The sequence below is a fragment of the Cebus imitator genome, unplaced genomic scaffold, assembly GCF_001604975.1.
Source record: "Cebus imitator isolate Cc_AM_T3 unplaced genomic scaffold, Cebus_imitator-1.0 Scaffold311, whole genome shotgun sequence".
Lineage (NCBI taxonomy): Eukaryota > Metazoa > Chordata > Mammalia > Primates > Cebidae > Cebus > Cebus imitator.
The window spans coordinates 3243730-3261781 of NW_016107626.1; the positions used below are offsets into that span (position 1 = coordinate 3243730).

At 57.3% G+C, this 18052-nt stretch overlaps 2 protein-coding genes across 4 annotated transcripts in view; one reads left to right on the forward strand and one right to left on the reverse strand.

Annotated features, from left to right (window-relative positions):
• PSMA7 (proteasome 20S subunit alpha 7) overlaps positions 1-4362 on the reverse strand; it is a 7191-nt gene extending 2829 nt beyond the window's left edge. The window contains exons 1-3 of the mRNA XM_017503473.2: positions 4118-4362; positions 1724-1850; positions 460-584 (exon numbers count right to left, since the gene is read on the reverse strand). Of these exons, the coding sequence (XP_017358962.1) occupies positions 460-584; positions 1724-1850; positions 4118-4213 (348 nt within the window). The 5' untranslated portion in view covers positions 4214-4362. The remainder of the gene's footprint in view (positions 1-459; positions 585-1723; positions 1851-4117) is intronic.
• Positions 4363-4452: 90 nt separating this feature from the next.
• SS18L1 (SS18L1 subunit of BAF chromatin remodeling complex) overlaps positions 4453-18052 on the forward strand; it is a 38426-nt gene continuing 24826 nt past the window's right edge. The window contains exons 1-3 of one of the 3 annotated variants that reach the window (XM_037729572.1): positions 14532-15526; positions 16276-16367; positions 17776-17852. In XM_037729572.1, coding sequence (XP_037585500.1) covers positions 17776-17852 — 77 coding nt within the window. In that variant the 5' untranslated portion in view covers positions 14532-15526; positions 16276-16367. Of the gene's footprint in view, positions 4800-14531; positions 15527-16275; positions 16368-17775; positions 17853-18052 lie in introns of those variants that run through there. The other 2 variants (XM_017503471.2, XM_017503472.2) reach the window with 2 other exon arrangements.

The window sequence follows — 18052 nt, forward strand, 5'->3', positions numbered from 1 at the left end:
TTTTTTGCATTTTAGTAGAGATGGGGTTTCACCACGTTGGCCAGGATGGTCTCAATCTAACCTTGTGATCCACCTGCCTTGGCCTCCCAAAGTGCTGTGATTACAGGCTTGAGCCACCGCGCCAGGCCCACATGCTGGCTTTGAGACTAATGGCATTTCCTCATAGGGTGGCTTCCAGCCCCCTTCAACTGCTTAGTGACTGGTCATTCAGAATGGCAAGACAAAAACCACCATTTCCCTCCAGACACAGGAATCTGGAATGTCCCATGTTAGGAGCTGAGAACAGAATGCTATTACTCAAATTGGTGAGTTAGGTCAAGTTACACTGTGCAAGTCAAGATCATGCCCTGGAATGAATCCGTTTTCTGATTCACGTCAAGTGACATGGCCAGACACTCCACGGCAGAGCAGTGACTGCCCTGCCGCCAGAGGTGAGCATGCGATTGGGAAGGCGCCCACCTGCTTCAGACTGGCGATGTAGCGGGTGATGTACTCCACAGTGACCGGGTCCTCCACGGTCAGCCGGTGGCTCTGGCACTCCACCCGGGCCCTGTTGATGACTATCCTCGCATCAGCGGTGAGGCCTACAAGGAGAGCAGAGAAGCTTCTGTGGATACAACTCAAACTACAGGGCCAGGGGAGGGACACAACACAGCATTTAATCTTCCACAGATCCCCAAACTGGCAGCAAGGCTATTCTGAGTGACAGTGGAACCAATCAGCCCCTGGGAACTTCTAGGAAACTGGGTACAGATGCTTCTCTAAGTACAGTGGGGCGGTATCCCGCTAAACTTGTCGTAAGTTGAAAATACCTGGCTGAAAATGCATTGGCTACCCCATAAACCCATTGTAAATAAAAAATTGTAGGCTGTTGTACAGAATCTGAATTTTATAAACTGTAGGTCGAACCATCCTAAGTCAGGGAGTGTCTATGAAGAACTGCCTGCCTTTGACCATACTTAAACACAGTTAGAAACTGAGTGGATCCCTAATACATGAATTGAGATTGGATCTGCCGAAGGAGGAAATAAGCGAAACCAAAACGGTGCTGAGGAGATGCCGAGGCACGGCCAGAGCCCAGCGGTGCAGTTCTTTTCACTGCTGGGATAGAGGACATGGTCCTGCCCTCTCCACGCCTCAAGTCAGCCTTCTTGATTGTAACTGACCGATACAGAAAAATAACACTGGAGGTAAAATTGCACAGCAGCCAGTGTTTTCATCCATTTAGCCATTTCTGTTTCACCCGCTGTGGCAGAGAGGCCACCAAAAAAACTGGCCAACTTAAAAGTCCAAATCCATTTTATTTTTTGAGATAGAGTCTCGCTCTGTCGCCCAGGCTGGAGGGCAGTGGCATGATCTTGGCTCAATGCAACCCCTGCCTCCCGGGTTCAAGAGATTATTTTGCCTCAGCCTCCTGAGTAGCTGGGGTTATAGGTGTGCGCCACCATGTCCAGTTAATTTTTCTATTTTTAGTAGAGACGGAGTTTCACCATGTTGGTCAGGCTGGTCTCGAACTCCTGATCTTGTGATCCACCTGCCTCAGCCTCCCAAAGTGCTGGGATTACAGGTGTGAGCCACAGTCTTGGCCCAAATCCATTTCTTTTAAATGATTTTCATTCACTCAGTTTATATGGCTAACAATAGCCCACAGACCCAAGTTAATCTCCAAAGCCCTGTTCTTCCGTGATTCTAGAGAGTAAGACAGCACCCTCCCGACTCGTACCTGCAAAGGCCATGCAGACATTGTCATCCAAAGCGCAGATCTTCCGCACTGTTCTTTCATCCTGCAGTTTGGCCACTGACTTCTTCTCCACACCAAGAACAACAATGTCTCTTCCTCGAACACCAACCTTTAATTAAGATCCACAAACCCCATAAGAAAGCAATATGAGTGCTTGGTGCAGCGGCTCACGCCTGGAATCCCAGCACTTTGAGAGGCTGAGATGAGTGGATGATTTGAGTTCAGGAGTTCAAGACCAGCACCGACAACATGGCAAAACCTGTCTCTACAAAAAGTACCAAAATTAGCCAGGCATGGTGGCTCAAGCCTGTAGTCCCAGCGCCTCTGGAGGCTGGTGGGAGGATCACCAGAGCCTGGGAACTGGAGGCTGCAGTGAGCCTGACGGCTGGGGGACAGAAGACAGCAAGACTCTGACTCCTCACCCCCACCCCACCCCACCCTCCCAAAAAAGTGACATGGTTCTACTACCAGGCAGTGAGCACTAGAAGCAGATCTGAATCTGGGTCATGCGGCAACGTACTCTGGGCAGCAGCCCCCGCTGGAAGGTGTGTCCACCCACACCCCTTTTTCCTCCATTCGCCTGTCACTGTAGCTGGCAGCACATCCTGCAAACCCAGGGGCATTCATCTATGGCTGGTAGAGCTAGCCCAGGTGTGCTCACCTAGGTGGCCGACCTGTGCCTTTAAAATACTGAGATGTAGTTTTAGCTACAACATAGCTAATAATCAATCACTATATAATCAGCATGTGTTTCACTTCAACCCAATGAATCAAACAGTCCCATGCAAAGCCTGGAAGCCTGAGACTTTCACATTCCGGTCTGGTGTTCTGATGGCAGTGTTTCTGTAATTGTGGAATTAAGGCACACTGCACTGTTTTTTGCACCATGGCATACTCAAGTGACACCCGTGGGAAGAGGCCCGATTTGCTATCAGTGGACAAGGTGTCAATTGTTACCCGAAATTATATACTAGAGAAGGATGTAGCTGCTATTAAAAGCGTAGACAATCACTTTGACAGTTAACCCCGAGTCAAGCCAAAAACAAAGGAAACCGTGACTGGGATAAACAGCACCTCCTGGTTCAGAGAAGGGCTCCTCCGGCTCAGGAGCACCTGGGCAGGCTGATCTCGCTGTGCCTGCCGCCCTGAGGTGGGTAGGGGATGTTCAGCAGTGTCCCTGGCCTCTACCCGCTAAATGCCAGGAGCACCTCTGCAAAGCCTTGGGCCACTGGAAAAGTCTGCACACCGTCAGTGGCCCCAAGGGCACACAACCATCCCTGGCTGAGAAGTACTGGTCTGAAGTGTTTTCGGTTTTCTGGGAGCTTTTTCAGATAGACTCACCTGACCTTCGAACTGACCCGGAAGGCCCAGAGAAGCTACATGGGTTCGTTAAAGCCAGCTGCGGCAAGCTGGCGGGGGTGGCAGAGTTGGGGTTAGGGGGCAGGGGTCAGCTGACTCCTCCTAGTGCTCTTTAAGCTGACTTAAATCACCTGAGGAATGCTGGACTTTCATTTCGAAACATTCAAAAAATGAAAACACTTCAAAATTTACAGAACCGTCTGCTGCCTTCTCTGCCTGCTCAAACCTCTGAATACCAAATGATAAAAGAAAAACGATCTCACAGCCTGACCAAAAAAACCGACACGTCTCGATATTACGAATTTAAGTTACAAAAAATGTCACTAAGGTCACTGTACACGAGTCCTCGTCAAAAAGAAACGGCCGGCCGTGCTCAGACCAGTCCCGACGCGGGCGGCTGCGGCCGGGCCCCGCGGTGCGGCCGGGCCCCGCGGAGGGCTCCTTCCGGCAGGGCGCGGAGACCCGGAAGGCGCCCGCCAGCAGCCCGGCCAGCGAGCCGCTTTGTTTCCGAAGCCCACCGGGAATAGAGGACCAGTGTTGCCCTGGAGCGAGTGGGGATCCCCGTAACGGCGATCTGGTTGGATAGTTCACTCCCGAGCCAACAGCTGCGTGAACAGACCCCCAGAGGGCGTAGGCCGACCCCCCGCGCTCCGCGGCCTGGAGCGGCCCTCGCCCGGCCTCTGCTCGCCCGGGCGGCAGCGCGACCCACGCGCCAGGCCCGGGCCAGAGGTACCCAAGATGGCGTCGCCACGGCCCCGCGCCCGGGGACCCACGCGAGGCGTTGGGTGGGGGGAACGGGCGCTTGCGGCTCGCACGCCAAACGCCGCCTCTGCAGGCACTCGTGGAGACCGGCAGCGGGGCCCGCGCTCAACAGCAGCCCCGGTCGCTCGCACCACTGCCCCGCGTACGCCTGCGGGCGCCCACAGCTCCGGGCCCGGCCCCGGCCCCGGCCCTCTCCCGGCTCCCCAGCCGCACTTCCGCCCGCGTCCCCGGCCTGCGCAGACCCCGGCGCCTCACCGCGGTCGAACCCTTTTTGACGGCCTCCTGCGCGTACTCCACTTGGAAGAGGTGGCCGTCGGGCGAGAAGACGGTGATGGCGCGGTCGTAGCTCATGCCGGCGGGGCGGCGGCCGAGCACCTTCCACCGCGGCTCTCAAAAGCGCACACTCACGGCCCGCGCGCGCCCGCGACTCCCGGCGCCACTACGCCCGCCCCCCGCCCTCGGCGCCGTGACCTGCGCGGCCAGCGTCGGGCGGCGTCAGGAGGCGTCGGGCGGCGTCAGGCGGCGTCCCACGGACGTGCGGGCGCGCGCCGGGGCGGGGCCGGGCGGAACCACCGGTGGCCGGGGGTGGGAGGTGGTGCGCCGAGGAGGGCCGAGCGCGGGTCTCGAGGGGCCCGCCGGGGGCCACCGCTCGGCACTGGACCGCAGGCCCTTCTGCAGGGCGGCGCTGCGGCGCGGCGGGCCCGGAGGCGAGGCGACGGCGGCGGGGAGGACGAGCCCAGGACGCGGCGCCCCCCGCGCCCCCGCCCCCTGCCCCCCGTCGCGACTGCGGATAATGAGCGCCTCGGGCCGCCGAGCGCAGCCGGAGTATCCACCCCGATGACCACGGGCTAAGCCCTGCGCCGCCACCATGTCCGTGGCCTTCGCGTCCGCCCGACCAAGAGGCAAAGGGGAGGTCACACAGCAAACTATCCAGAAGGTGGGCCGGGCCGGGACGGCGGCGCGGGGCGGCGGGGCGGCGGGGCTGCGGGCGGGCGCGCGCGGGGCCCGGGCGCGGGCAGCCGGCAGGCGCGGGGCGCGAACAAAGCCGGGGCGCAGCCGGGCAGTTGCGAGCCCCGACGGCGGCCACATGCCCGTCCCTGCGCTCCAAGCCTGCGCGCTGGCGGGCACCGGGCCGTGCGGGGGACGCTCCCCGGAGAGCCTGCGCCAACTTTGTTGGGGCGCGCGGGTCCCTCGGGCCGGGGCGCGGGGCGGTGGGGGCTGGCCGGACTCCGAAAGGTGCCGGCCTCCGAGCGCGCTGCCCCCGGAGTCCGCAGCGCGCTCTGGGAAACGTTCTGGGCCGTACCCGGAGCACGGGGATTCGTCTTCGCGGGCCGGGCGAGGGCTCGTCGCGCTTCGCTGCCAGCCTTGGTGGCGAAGGCGGCGGCCGGCGGCACTCGCTTTCTGCGCTCAGCTTGGCGAGTGGAGAGGGGCTCGGGCCGGGTTCGGGGCGCACAGAGACGGCGAGAACTGCGGCCGGGTCAGCCTCTCCTGCCGCTGGAGCGAGGCTCAGACGCTGGAGGCACAGAGGGACGCGTCCCGATGCCCAGTTTGGGACCGTTCAGTAGCCCGACCCCGTAGGGAGCGCACCGCCCTCCTGTATCATCGCGGCCACGCTGGGTTTCAGCGTGACACCCTCGCCCAACAAACTTTACTGATTTGCTCCACAACCTTTTCTGTCACTCCATAAGTTCGGCCTTGTGGTTTTCTAGAGACAGCGTTTTCATGGGTTTAGGACACTTATCTAAAGCCCTAAGTTTTGAAATTGAAACTTTCTATTTTCTGCTTTTCTGTAGAAGACAAATTCAGAAGAAAATCGGTATTAGCCATTCCTGTTTCCGTCGTCACAACATCTTTTGGAGTGACACTGGGATTTTTTTCCCTAAACTCCGACTCGTCTTCATCCTGGTGGGATTGCAGGGATAAACAGTGGTGTTCCTAGGTTTCCAGGAGCCGCTTATCTCCCTCCGGGGGTTCACCTTGACCTTCACTGACGGTCTTATCCCTTGATGACGTACCAGTCTCCTGTGGAAATTGTCCTAAATTTGTCGCCTATTTTGAGACTACCCCTGCTGTTTAGAAATTTATGGTCTTAATAAATGAGAGCCTTCGCCAACCCTGAACAGGACGGATTATTTGAGAACAGCGGAAACAGATTTATAAGGGTGGCATTTTAATTTACTCAGTAAACACTTATGTGGTGCTTACTGTTAACAGGGGTTTTATAAATCTCAATTCATCTGATTTTTCGTGGAAGCTACTGGCAGCGCCTTTGATAGCTAAGGAGGCTGAGGCCTAGGGAGGCTGTGCCTTGCTGGTAAGTGGATGCCGAAGCCTAGGGGGGCAAAGTGCCTTGCTAGTAAGTGGCACAGCGTGGCACAGCCAGGCATTGAACCCAGACTGTGGTGCCAGGGTCTGCTGTCAGTGCCCTTTGGTCTGGGAACACGTGGCCAGGCAGAGGTAAAGCTCTAGGCTCAGAGGCACCTGGCGGACCCACACTGTCTCCTGGCACTCTGGTTTTTTTGGAGCCTAAAAATCATTTTTCCAGAAGCTGCCTTTGGCTCCAGCAGTCATCTAGTTATTTGTACCTCACGCACATTTCCATTAAAGCTCCCAGAATTCCCAGGTAAAAGTGTGCTTTGGGGCACAGCCGCAAACCGCAGATGGAAGAAATGCACCTGTGGACTGCGCATCCCGGGGCAGAAAATTGGCTGCTGACCATTGGAAATGGGTCTTCAGGTTAGGCTGCTGGCTTGGCCTGGTAGGGCCAGCAGTCTGCATATTAGGCTTGGTGTTTTGACGTGAATATGTGTACCCAGGGATCTTTTACTGAGAGATGTGAGAAGGCTGAGAAGGGTGTGAGAAGTGCGTATTCTGTGCCTACAACGTGTGCTGTGTCCACACTGTGTGCTAATAGTCTCGTGCTGAGAGCATTAAGAGAAGCCAGGGACTCCTCAGAAGCCGGCTTGGTAGTGAAGGGAAGGAAATATACAGCTTGTCCTTACAGCATTACATGTGGGTAGGGTTCTTCTTCCAGGCCAACTTCTACTCAACCTTCAAAGCCTCACTCACGTGTTCCATCTGTCATGCTCCCTTGGCCGTCCTCCGGCCTGTGGAGCACTTGCTTGGGCTCCTGAATTTAGCCGTGTGGCTGGTTTATTTTTCGCTGATCCCAGCCTCGCATGGCACCTGGGCACAGTTAGTGCCGAGTGCACCCCTGCATGTCTGTGACGCTCGTTCCATCAGTGGAAGTGTTAGTGTCCTGTGACTTCCTTGACACATTACCGCAACCCAGGTGGCTTAGAACAACACAAATGGATTCCCGCACGGCTCCGGAGGCCACAGATCCAAAGTCCGGCTGTCAGCGCCTGCTCTTCTCTTGGCTTCTGGTGGCCGCGGCAGCCCATGGTGTTCTCCAGCTTGTGGGTGCGCCCGGCCGGTCTCTACTTTTTCTTCATGTGGCGTTCTCTCTGTGTGTCTGTATCTCAGTTTCCTCCTTCTTTTAAGGACTCCAGTCATTGTTTTTAGGGCCCACCTTAATCCAGCATGACCCCGTCTTCGCTTGATTCCTTTTGCAAATAGCCTGTTTCCAGTATTTCCCCTGTGCAGGCACCGGGGTCAGGCCACAGTTCAGCCTACAAGGGTGCATTGTGGTGAGAGCTGTCCCAGCGAAGGAGAACCATGAGGCAGAGGCACGGAGCTGCAGGGGGCTTCAGGGAAGTCACAAGGGTCCTGAGCCTGGCCTGCATGGAGCAGGTATTGGGGGACCCACAGCGGAAGGCCAGGGAGTGCTGGGCTGATGGGGAGGGTGCCTGGTGATGACCAGGCGGCGGTGCATGGGTGAGACAGTCAGAACCGCACTGTAGCGAGCAGCACAGGGGACATGGCTGCACTGGGGACCGTGAGGTGGGGCTGGGCTGTGGCCCCTGGGCCTTGCTGGCGATGCTCCTGACACTGCTGTTGGGGCTGGGGCTGCAGTGGTCACTGGGCCACGTGGCCAGGCTTGGAGGGGACCCCTGGGTGGCCCCTTGCTGCTTGACACACAATAATTCCTCAATAAATGTGTTACTGTTTCTGTTGGTAGTGGTTTTCTCATTGGTTTCCTTGACTGAATGATAGCAATGGTGTCTGCCCATCTGCTGGGTGTCTGGCTCCTCAGCTTCTGTTTCGGGGCAGGGTTGGGGTAAAGCTCTGAGGAAACGGGACAGAGCTGAGAGGAGATGGGCCCCTGGGGCTGTCTGCTGGGCAGGTTTGGTGTGGGAAGACAAGACCTTTGTGGGGTGGGTAGGTGCCACGCCCAGGGTCCGAGAGTCAGGGAGTAGTTGACCCTGGACGGCCCTACCCCATGTCCTTGGTACCCAGGTGAAGGGGTGTGGCATGGGCGAGGGGTGCACTTACGGGTGAGGTGGGCTGCGGAGGATGGGGTGCATGCCCGGCAAGCAGTGCGCGCCCTGCGTGCTCACTCAGACTTGGAACTTGTTATCTGAAGGAATGTGAGCTAATTTGGCTAGGAGTGTTTGTAAGGTCAGAACTGTCCTGTGACTGAATGGCTTGGGGACACCGAGCCTCCCTTGGATGTGACTGTTTCACAGTGTTCTTCCTGTGATCAGAGGCTCCCCCACCCAAGAATAGGAGCACACGGGCCTGTCTTTACATTCCCAGGGTTGGGGAGGGGGCGGGGTGTAAGGACACCTCATTCCAGTGCCTGGTCTCCACCCTGGGGAGGGACCCCATAGCCACAGGCCTGGCTTCCTGCTGGTTTCTGTCAGGTGAGGGAGCCACTCTACAAGGCCCTTGAACCTGAGCGTTGTGGGGGAAGTGTGCAGGAGGAAGGCCTTCTCCTGGAGGGAGCAGCCACTGCCTGGCCTCTGTCCCCACTGCCTGTGAAGCCTGACCGGGCACCCTCTTGCTGCGCGCTCCTAAAGGTGTTCTCCCTGCCTCCCCAGCCTGGAGGGTGAGGATGCATTTGGATAGAGACGCAGTGCCTGCCCACTGCCCTTTACCTCTGGCCTTTCCAAGGCTGGTGGGTCTCCAGAGTCCCTATCTGCCATGCAGTCACTGGGTGTGGAGTCTGGAGGCAGCAGGCAAAGGCCGCCCGTTTTGCCGAGGTGGCGCTCACTAACCAGCGGTCCCTCAGGTGCTCTCCTCGGTCTGTTCCCCGGGCCATTAGGTTGGGACCTGGGCATCTGCCTCTGTGTGCTTGGAGTCCAAGGATAGACTTCCTGGAATCCCCGGGCTGCAGGTGATAGAGTGTCATGCCTGCTCCCAGTGGATATAGGAATAAAGGGTGGATGACACCACCACAGGCTCTGCTTGCCGAGCAGCTAGCAGGTGGAGCAGCTAGCGGGCGGTACGGTGAGTCCTGTGGGGCCTGGGAAGAGGAAGTACAGGTCTTCCTGCATGGTCCGGGAAGGCACCTGCACCGCCTCCCCTGCCTTGTGACGCAAGAGGAATCCAAAGGGTTGGGAGAGGGCTCACGTGATGCTGGCCCCGATTCCATCGGCCTCCACAGGCTCTGTGCAGCATAGGGATGGCAGTGGCCTGTGTCTGTCCTTACACTGGAAGTAGGTATGGGATGCAGGCTGGTCCTCAGTTTTACCGGGATGAGGATGGAGGCCAGTGTTGCTGCAGGAGGGCGGGGTGGGGCAGGTCAGGATGACATTCTCATCCTGCTGTTGGTGGTGCATGCTTCGCCTCTCTGTGCCCCAGTTTCCTTGTCTTTAGGAAGAGGACAGGGCTGTGGCCTCCCTCTGGCCTGCGTGTGGCAGTAAGGCAATGCCTAGCAGCCTTGTAATTGGTCGGCTTTGGCCTTTGATGGGACACTCAACCAGCAAGGAGCAGCTGGAATGTATCTGTGGCGTTCAGAAAGGGAGGTGAGGACTGCATTCCAAACAGCGGGCAACTATTGCAAGTCCAGGGTCGTGTCAAAAAGGAAAGGTAATTGTCAGTACATGGACGAGGCGCATACAAGCGTCGCATATTTTTAGTACAATAAGTTTGTCTTTCTTCAGCTTGGGAATTGTCAGAAGCAAAATGATTTTGTCGTGCTGTGCTGTGACACGCCCCAGAGCAGCATGAGGCGGAAAGTGGCCGCCGCATGTGCAGATGCGGCCACCGTTGTGTCTGTATTACGCATGTCTTCGCGTGTTCTAGAGTCTTTGAGAATTGCACACACATGTCAGGCACACAGTGGTGGAGCCACGCACGAGGCAGGAGCCAGCTCCTCCCAAGAAGACTGCATACGTATGCATGTGGGGGCCCTTCTGAGACCCACACACCGACCTCACCTATTCCTCAGTGGGGTGAATGTTCCCAGGGGTTTCCCTGACTTCGAGTAATGGAGTCTGTAGTGCGGCTTGCTGACCTCGGGCAGGGACGGAGCAGCTCAGGCTGGGCTCGCTGGGAAGTGCTGATGCGTCAGCAATGTCTGCTCTTAGAACAGGAGTGGCAGGTGCTAGCACAGAGGCCATCGCTGGCTTCGCCACCTGGTGATGCTTAACCAGGCTCCAGTTAGCCGGGGCTGCCACCTCACACCGAGGAGGACTCCTAGGAATTGATCCTGCGTCTGTGTCCACGCCCTGGCCTGCGTCTGACTCCGGGGCAGAAGATGGGGAACAGTTTAAATGTCTGTCCAAGGACACTGAGTACTATGTCTTGTCCATGTCGTGGAATTCTGTGAAGCATAGGAAACGTTCAAGGTGGGATCTTTTTTTTTTTTTTTTGAGACAGAGTCTTGCTGTTTCGACCAGGCTAAAGTGCAGTGACGCAATCACAGCTCATGCAGCCTCGTCCTCCTGGGCTCAGGGGACAGGTGGTCTTCATGTGCTGGTAGAGGGCAGTCTTTGAGATATTTGGGAGGAAAGGGACTGTGTGGAGTAGCGAGAGCGGAATGTGTCAGCTGTGTGCAGGGTGGGGAGGGGAGTGCATGGGTTCCATGCAAGACGCTTCTAGAAGGAGCAGAGCTGGCCTCTGGGCAGGAGGAGCCAGGGGTTCCTCTTACAAAATTAAAAAGGTTACAAAAGTCTTTGTAGTTAGCCAGGACAACCACAAGGACACTGGAGGTCTTTCCTGCCCAGTGTGGGGTGAGCTGGCCCCCAGCAGTGAGCCTCAGAGCCCCAGGCCCTCTCTGTTTGGCTTTCAGGGCTCCACACAGGTTGTCACTGGGGAGAGACAGTTCTGCTCTGAAAGCCCCTCACCTAGGGTTTTGCCTGGCAGCCCCAGCCCTTCCCCTACTCTCTGTGGCCTCTGGGACCCCAGTCGTTCCCAGTCCCCAGTTCTCATCCTCACTCCCTCACCTACCCAGTCAGGACCCCACAGTGGGGTTTCGACAGCCCCAGGCCCCATCCTTGGTGCCTGGCTGTGCCCTGGGCTCTCCAAGCCAAGCCCCGTGTCCCTCATCAGTCCCTGCCTGCCAAACCCAGTTTCTCTGGTCACCCGCGTGCTTGATCACCATGGTCGCAGCTTCCGTGCCTCTTGGATTTGTCTCCCTGTGGTTGCTGGGCTTGGCCCTGGCATCAGCCAGGCTGACGGATACACGTTGGGGCTCTCCTCGGAGCCTGAGACCACAGGGATGACCACACAGAGAGGGAGAGGGCGGCCTGGGTGTCCCAGCTGCTTCAGCAGTGAGCCCAGCCAAGCCCAGCAGAAGACCCTCCCAGCCAGCCGAGAAAGCTGAGAACTGAGAAATCACGTCTCAGCCACACGGCTCTGGGAGGTTTGTTGTGCATTGGGTAACAAATATGCCCAGCCTCATTGTGGTCTTGGTCCAGCCAGCCTCTGCAGTGAGCACAGGCTTCGGCTGAGAAAGTCACCCCCACTCTGGGCACAGGACTCCTGTTCCTGCAGCAGCCCCCATTCCCCTCTTCTCCAGCTTTCTGTATCTGTGTTTATGAAAATCTTTAAGACAAGCATTCACTCACGGTATCATCTACAAAGTGATCTTAAAGAGGCCTGAAAGCGGTCTGGATTGCTGGGCCTGGTAATGGGCCCACCCGAGTCTCCTCTCCGGGTGTGTGCCTCTAACACTATGCTGGACAAGGAAACCGCTCACTCAGCCTGGAGCATTGAAGATCTTCTGTATTTACTGCTGTCTTCTGCAGACACTGTTTCCCAGCTTCCTGATGTGCACTCGTGTGCTTTTCTGTGCGGCGAGACACAGCTCTCCCCACCCCTGGAGGCTGAGCTTCTACAGGTTCAGATTCTCCACACACCAGGGAGAGGAGACTCAGGTGGGCCCATCACCAACCCCAGCAATCCAGACTCACTTCAGGCCCCTTTAAGGTCACTTTGCAGACGATACTGTGAGTAAATGCTTGTCTCAGAGGTTTTCATCAACAGACAAGTAAGAAACTGGAAATCAGCACACTCCAGAGCAGGGGCCACAGCGGCCTGTCAGCACATTTCCCTCCGGTCGGGGTCTTTTGCTTTGGATTTTATGCTCACCAAAGCCATGGGTGCACGTCAGGAGTCAGGAAACGCCGTGGGCATGTGCGTCAGTCATTCACACTGCTGTGAAGATGTACCTGAGACTGGTTAATTTATAAAGGAAAGAGGCTTCATTGACTCAGAGTTCTGCGGGGCTGGGGAGGCCCCAGGAAACTTAGAATCATGGCAGGAGGGGAAGCAAGGGACCTTCTTCACAAGGCGGCGGGAAGGAGAAGCACAAGCAGGGGAATTGCCAGGCGCATAGAAAACCATCAGATCTCGTGAGAACTCACCGCTGTCATGAGAATTGTATCAGGGAAACTGCTCCCATTATCCATCCAATTGCTTCCCACTGGGTTCTTCCCACGACACGTGGGGCTTATGGGAACTGCAATTCAAGATGGGATTTGGGTGAGGACACAGCCTGACCATATCAGGGTCACCAGATAACGTCTGCCCTCCCTGCTGCGCTCCCACGCTCCCCACACTTGGATCCGTCAGAGTGGCTTTCTCTGGGGATGGCTCTCCTCTGCTGTCGACGTGGTGGTCATGAACGTCTTGCTTGCTGCTGAGCTGTGCAGGACCGTGTGACTGCTTTTCCTGCCTGGCTTTGGTTTTCCCTGGAGTTGTTGTTTTTCTTTTTGATCGCTTGTCACTAGTGTAACTCCTCCTTGGCTCAGATACTCTTTCGGGTGTCAGGTCTCAGGGCTGCTTTCCTTGGGCCTCCCTCCATTGGCCGAATTCCTTTGGCTTCTCTTGGGTTGGGTCTCGGATCTTCTCCTCCTGGGATTTGCTCCCTTGGTTTGGGGAGGAGGCGCATCATTGCACGGGTGTTTGGGATGTACCCCTTTAAGCAGAATTCCCACACTCCCTTCACCTGACTGCCCGCATGTTAACACCACCTCGTTTGCTGTCCTCTCCCCTCTTCTGTCCTGTGGACATACGTTATTTTTTCCTGAAGAGTTTGAGAATGAGTTGTAGACTTGGTGCTCCTCTATCCCAGATCCTTGAGTGTGACGTTGCTGCCAACAAGGACCTGACACTCACCGTACAAAAGTTGAAAAGGGGGCGATGACGCGGCAGCAGCTGCTGTCTGAGCTGACTCACTCTGACTTCCCGGTGGTCCCGGTAATGGCCTTTGAGGACATCATTAAGGATTGTGGAAGGACCCCGGGACCAGGTCTGTCAAGTCTCCCGGTTGAGAATCACCTTTCTGCCTTGTCTCTGATGACGCCGACGTCTTTGAAGAATGCTGGCGTCATCGCGTGCCCTCGGTTTGGGTACGAGGTATGTTTTCCTAACTTGTGGGTCCAAAAGTGCATCCATTCTCCCTTCACGCCTGGTTGGGGTTTCGGCTGACTAGAATTTCTGCACAGAAGTCTCCCTCAGGATCAGACCACAGCCCTTCCAGAAGCTTCTGCAGCAAGTTCCTCTCTCCTCCAGAGCCTCCTCAGGCCTGGCCATCGGTCCCTCAGAGGTCACCATTGGGCCTGCGTCATCTCGCCTTGGGGCGTTTCTTGGTGTTGGGCACAGCTCCTTCAGAAGTCTCCGTGGGGTCGTCATCCCTGCCCTCCCGTGTCCCGTGTGGGAGGCCCCGGGCCGTCGGAAGTCACTGTCCTCATGAGGTCATCACCCCTGCAGTCCTCTGTGCTGTCAGAATTCACTCTCCTTCACAGGGGGGTTGCCCGTGCCATCCCGTGTCCCGTGTGGGAGGCGCCGTGCCGTTGGAAGTCACTGTCCTCACAGTGGCCCATGCCTCTCACTTGGCGATCTGTCTGTCTTCTCGGTGGATCTGTCCTGCTTTCTGGGACCCCTCCTCAACTTCATTTCCCACCCTTCTGTTGAGTTGTGTTTTGGCTAACACGGTTTTCCCCTGCACAGCTCTTCTCCCTCTGTGGTTTCTAACCAGCATCATCTTTTCAGGGCTCCAGTGACCTGCATCACTGCACTGGCCGACTTCATGAGGATATTACAATAGGTTTTGTTGGATTTTTTTTTGAAGTTTCAGGCCAGGTGCAATGGCTCATGCCTGTAACGAGCACTTGGGGAGGCAGAGGTGGGTGGATCACTTGAGCCTAGGAGTTTGAGACTAGCCTGGGCAACACAGGGAGACCCCTCTCTACAACCAAAAAAAAAGCATTAGCCAGGCATGGTGGCACGCGCCTATAGTCTCAGCTACTTGGGAGGCAGAGGTAGGAGGATCACTTGAGCCTGACAGGCGGAGGTTGCAGTGAGCCAAGATTGCGCCACCCCGTTCCAGCCTGGGTGACAGAGCAGACGCTGTCTCAGAAGAAAAGCAAATAGAAAAAAAGTTTCCGTCTTGCATAATCTTCATCTCTGGATTTTGGCCTCTGTGGCTGGTTTTGGCCTTTGTCTCTCAAATGTCAGGCTCCCATGACAGACAGGTGCTGCACAGCTGTGGCTTCTGGGGACTGGAGGCCGGGGTGCTGCCTGGCATCCTCAGGCAGGCATGGGGCCTGTGGTTTGCTCTCAGGTGCTCATTCCCTTCTGTGCCTGAGCGTTTTTCCTCTGGGCTGGTCACTTTCCTGGAGATGCCCCTTCTCCAACCCTCATCTGCCAGGGTCCGGGCGACCCTGAAAGGTGCCGGGATCTGAACATTCCTGAGCCTTGTGGGACTTCACAGTACAGCCTGGCTCAGGCCAGGCACCCTCGGGGGCCTGGGGGGCCCTGATTCGGTTGTCACTCATCCTTGTGCTTTTCAGCTTCCAAACTCCTGCTGCTGCCAAGACGTGCCCTGCTCTCCCTGTCCTTAGAAGGCCACGCCAGTTCCATCCTTGGCCACCGGCTGGGGCCAGGGGCTTGGGCATCAGTCTTTCGCCTTTGGTTCTGCCTGTCTTGTCCTTTTTAAAATGGATATGTGTTTAACATACGTGAGAAAGTTCTCTGTATCTAGCGTTTTAAAAACCCACACCAATGCCTTGTTTCCTCATGCGTGCTTGAACTCCATGGCACTGCCCTGGCTGGTGCACACGCGCAGGGCTCTGCTTAGTGAAGTTGGGTGTGGCTTGCACCCCTGACGCATCGCGGCCCAGTGCTAGGAGTCCTGCTGAAATGCCCGCCGTGTCTATTTTGTGTCTCTGGAGACAATCTCTGCCTAGGGGTTAGGAGTCAAGGAGGGGAAGCCCTTTAAAGGGGAAGGAAGGAAGTTCATAGTTGTCCCCTTCCTTCGGTTCATCTGGAGGCAGAGCCATCTGGAATGCCAATGCCCTCACCTGCCCACAGGTAAGCCTGGCCCCCAGCGCCCCCTGGGTGCTCCCCGCCCCAGAAGAGCTTCTGGGCCCGCTGGGCTCAGCTGAATGCTGGGCACCTTGTCCCCAGCAGGGTGAAAAAGGGAAAGAGTGGAAGGTATAACTTAAAAAACAGAACAGGACTCCTGAAATCATGGAGACGGGCCGAGGAGGAAGCTGAGTAGAGGACAGTTGCTCGGCTGGGGCTGTGGGTCTGGGCTCTGCCCTGGGAGGGGGCCCGGCTGGGCTCTGTCCATCGTGGACTCCCTGCGTGTGTATGGGTTTGGCTCCCAAGGTCAAATGGCAGTTAAAGGGGCCACGTTGTAGGGTGGAAACATGGCTGGGTTGTCCCAGGGCCCTAGGCAGGCAGATGGGCCCCTCCTCCCCTCACCGTAGGGTCCACTGCTCCAGGCCCTGCAGGGCTGAGATGACCTGGCATGGTTTAGTGGAGACAAAAGACACCGCTTTTTCCTTGGGTGCGAACCTCTGAGCAAAGGCCATTTTATGGAAAGCAGCAGGTGTGGTGGGCTCAGTCCTGCACCCCACTGCAGGCAGAGGCGGCTGGTCACAGGGCGGGTGTCCCCTCTTCTCATCTCCTCAGTCCCCTCCCACACCCCCTCTCTCCTCCTCCGCCTCCCATGGGTCTCCACCGACTGCCCAGTGCTGCCCCCAGGTGGACGCCTAGGAAGAGAGCTCTCCTGCGCCTGCTCCCCGTGGCCCGCTGCATCCTGTGTGATGTTGCAGGCTGCCGCCTGGCCCCAACCCCTGTTCCTCTGCTGCCGCTTGCCCCCAGCTTCTGCCAGCCACCGGACTCAGCAAGTCCTGAGCACGCGCAGGTCTGTGGATGCAAAACCTTGGGCTGCTGGATTTGGGGAGTGCTCCAGAACCCTCCTGGAGCCACATGAGCACGTCCAGGAGGCCCTTTGGGAAAGAAACCTGGGCAATCTGTGGGCCAGCCCCGTGCTGCTCAGGTGTGGCCAGGCACGTGGGCCACCAGGTCAGAGACAGGCTGAGGCCCTGCATCTGACGGGTTCCTGGCAGTGCCGATCTTGAGTGCGGACTGTGCTTAGAAGAGCCCCCGCCTGGCCGTCCCTCCACCAGAAGAGCCCCCGCCTGGCCGTCCCTCCACCAGAAGAGCCCCCGCCTGGCCGTCCCTCCACCAGAAGCCTCCATTTTGCCAGTTCTAGGAGCACATGGCGCCTCCACAGAGACCCCTGGCCCAGCTCTGCAAGGCCCACATCTGACCAATCACCTGAGTCACTTGAGACTGGTTTAATCTGGTTTTGGGGTCATGACCCTGTCCATGCACACACACTTTCTGTGTAAGACACACAAGGTTTGAGACGTGGAGCCGGCCTTCTCTGTGTGGCCTGCGGGCCAATCCTGCCATTCTGCTGCATTTCAGCGCAGCTGGTGGGGACTCCCTGGGGGTGAGGACTGCGGGTCGCCAGCCCCAGGTGTACGTCATGCCTGGCCTACCCACCCTTCCTGCCCCCACACTGGCCTGTGTGTGTGTGTGTGTGGTTTCGTCCACGCGTGGTGCCTTCCCTGCCCCCCTCCTCCCCCACCCTGGTTGGCAGCAGCCCCTGCAGGAAATCTCAATGCCCCACCTGGGAGTGCCCTGGACCCCTGACCCTGTGTGGTGTGATTTGAGGCTACCCCTCCAGCTGGAGGCTCCAGAGCCGCGTGTGGGGTGCCTGCAGGATCCCAACATTTTTGCTGTCTACTTGGCTGACCTGGCTGCACAGACGCTCCGCTGTCAAGGGCCCTGGCAGCTGGAGGGCTCTTCAGGGTGGGGGTTGCTGCGGGCACAGGGCCTCTATTTTCATTTGTGGGCTGAGCTGGCTCTGCAGCTCACGGGTGACATCCTTAGCACAGGGATGTGGTCGGCATTTGGTCCGTGGTGGCGGTGGCAATGCGTGTAATGACAGTTTCATACACAGGCGCGGTATCCACACCGGCACTGCCGTCCAAATCTGGAAATTTCAAGTGCTCCAAAATTCAGAAAGCTTTGAGTGCCAACGTGATGGTCAAAGGAAATGCTCACTGGAGCATTTTCGATTTTGGATTTTCGGGTTAGGGATGCCAAACCAGTGAGTCTAATACAGATGTCCCCAATTGGAAAAATATGAAATCTGACGTGTTTCACGTAAGGGACACTCAGCCTATATGAAAAAGAGATGCACAGTGATGGCGCTTCATCCCAAGGGTCAGGCACAGTGTCCGCTCACGCTCTCTCTGCAGATGCTGGACGAGAACCACCACCTGATCCAGTGCATCCTGGAGTACCAGAGCAAGGGCAAGACAGCCGAGTGCACGCAGTGAGTGCCCCCGCCACACGTGGGAACGCTTGGGGGGTCACGCAGAGTGCACGCAGTGAGTGCCCCTGCCACACGTGGGAACACTTTGGGGGTCACGCAGGGTGCACGGTGAGTGCCCCGGCCACACGTGGGAACGCTTGGGGGGTCACGCAGAGTGCACACTGTGAGTACTCCCGGCCACACGTGGGAACGCTTGGGGG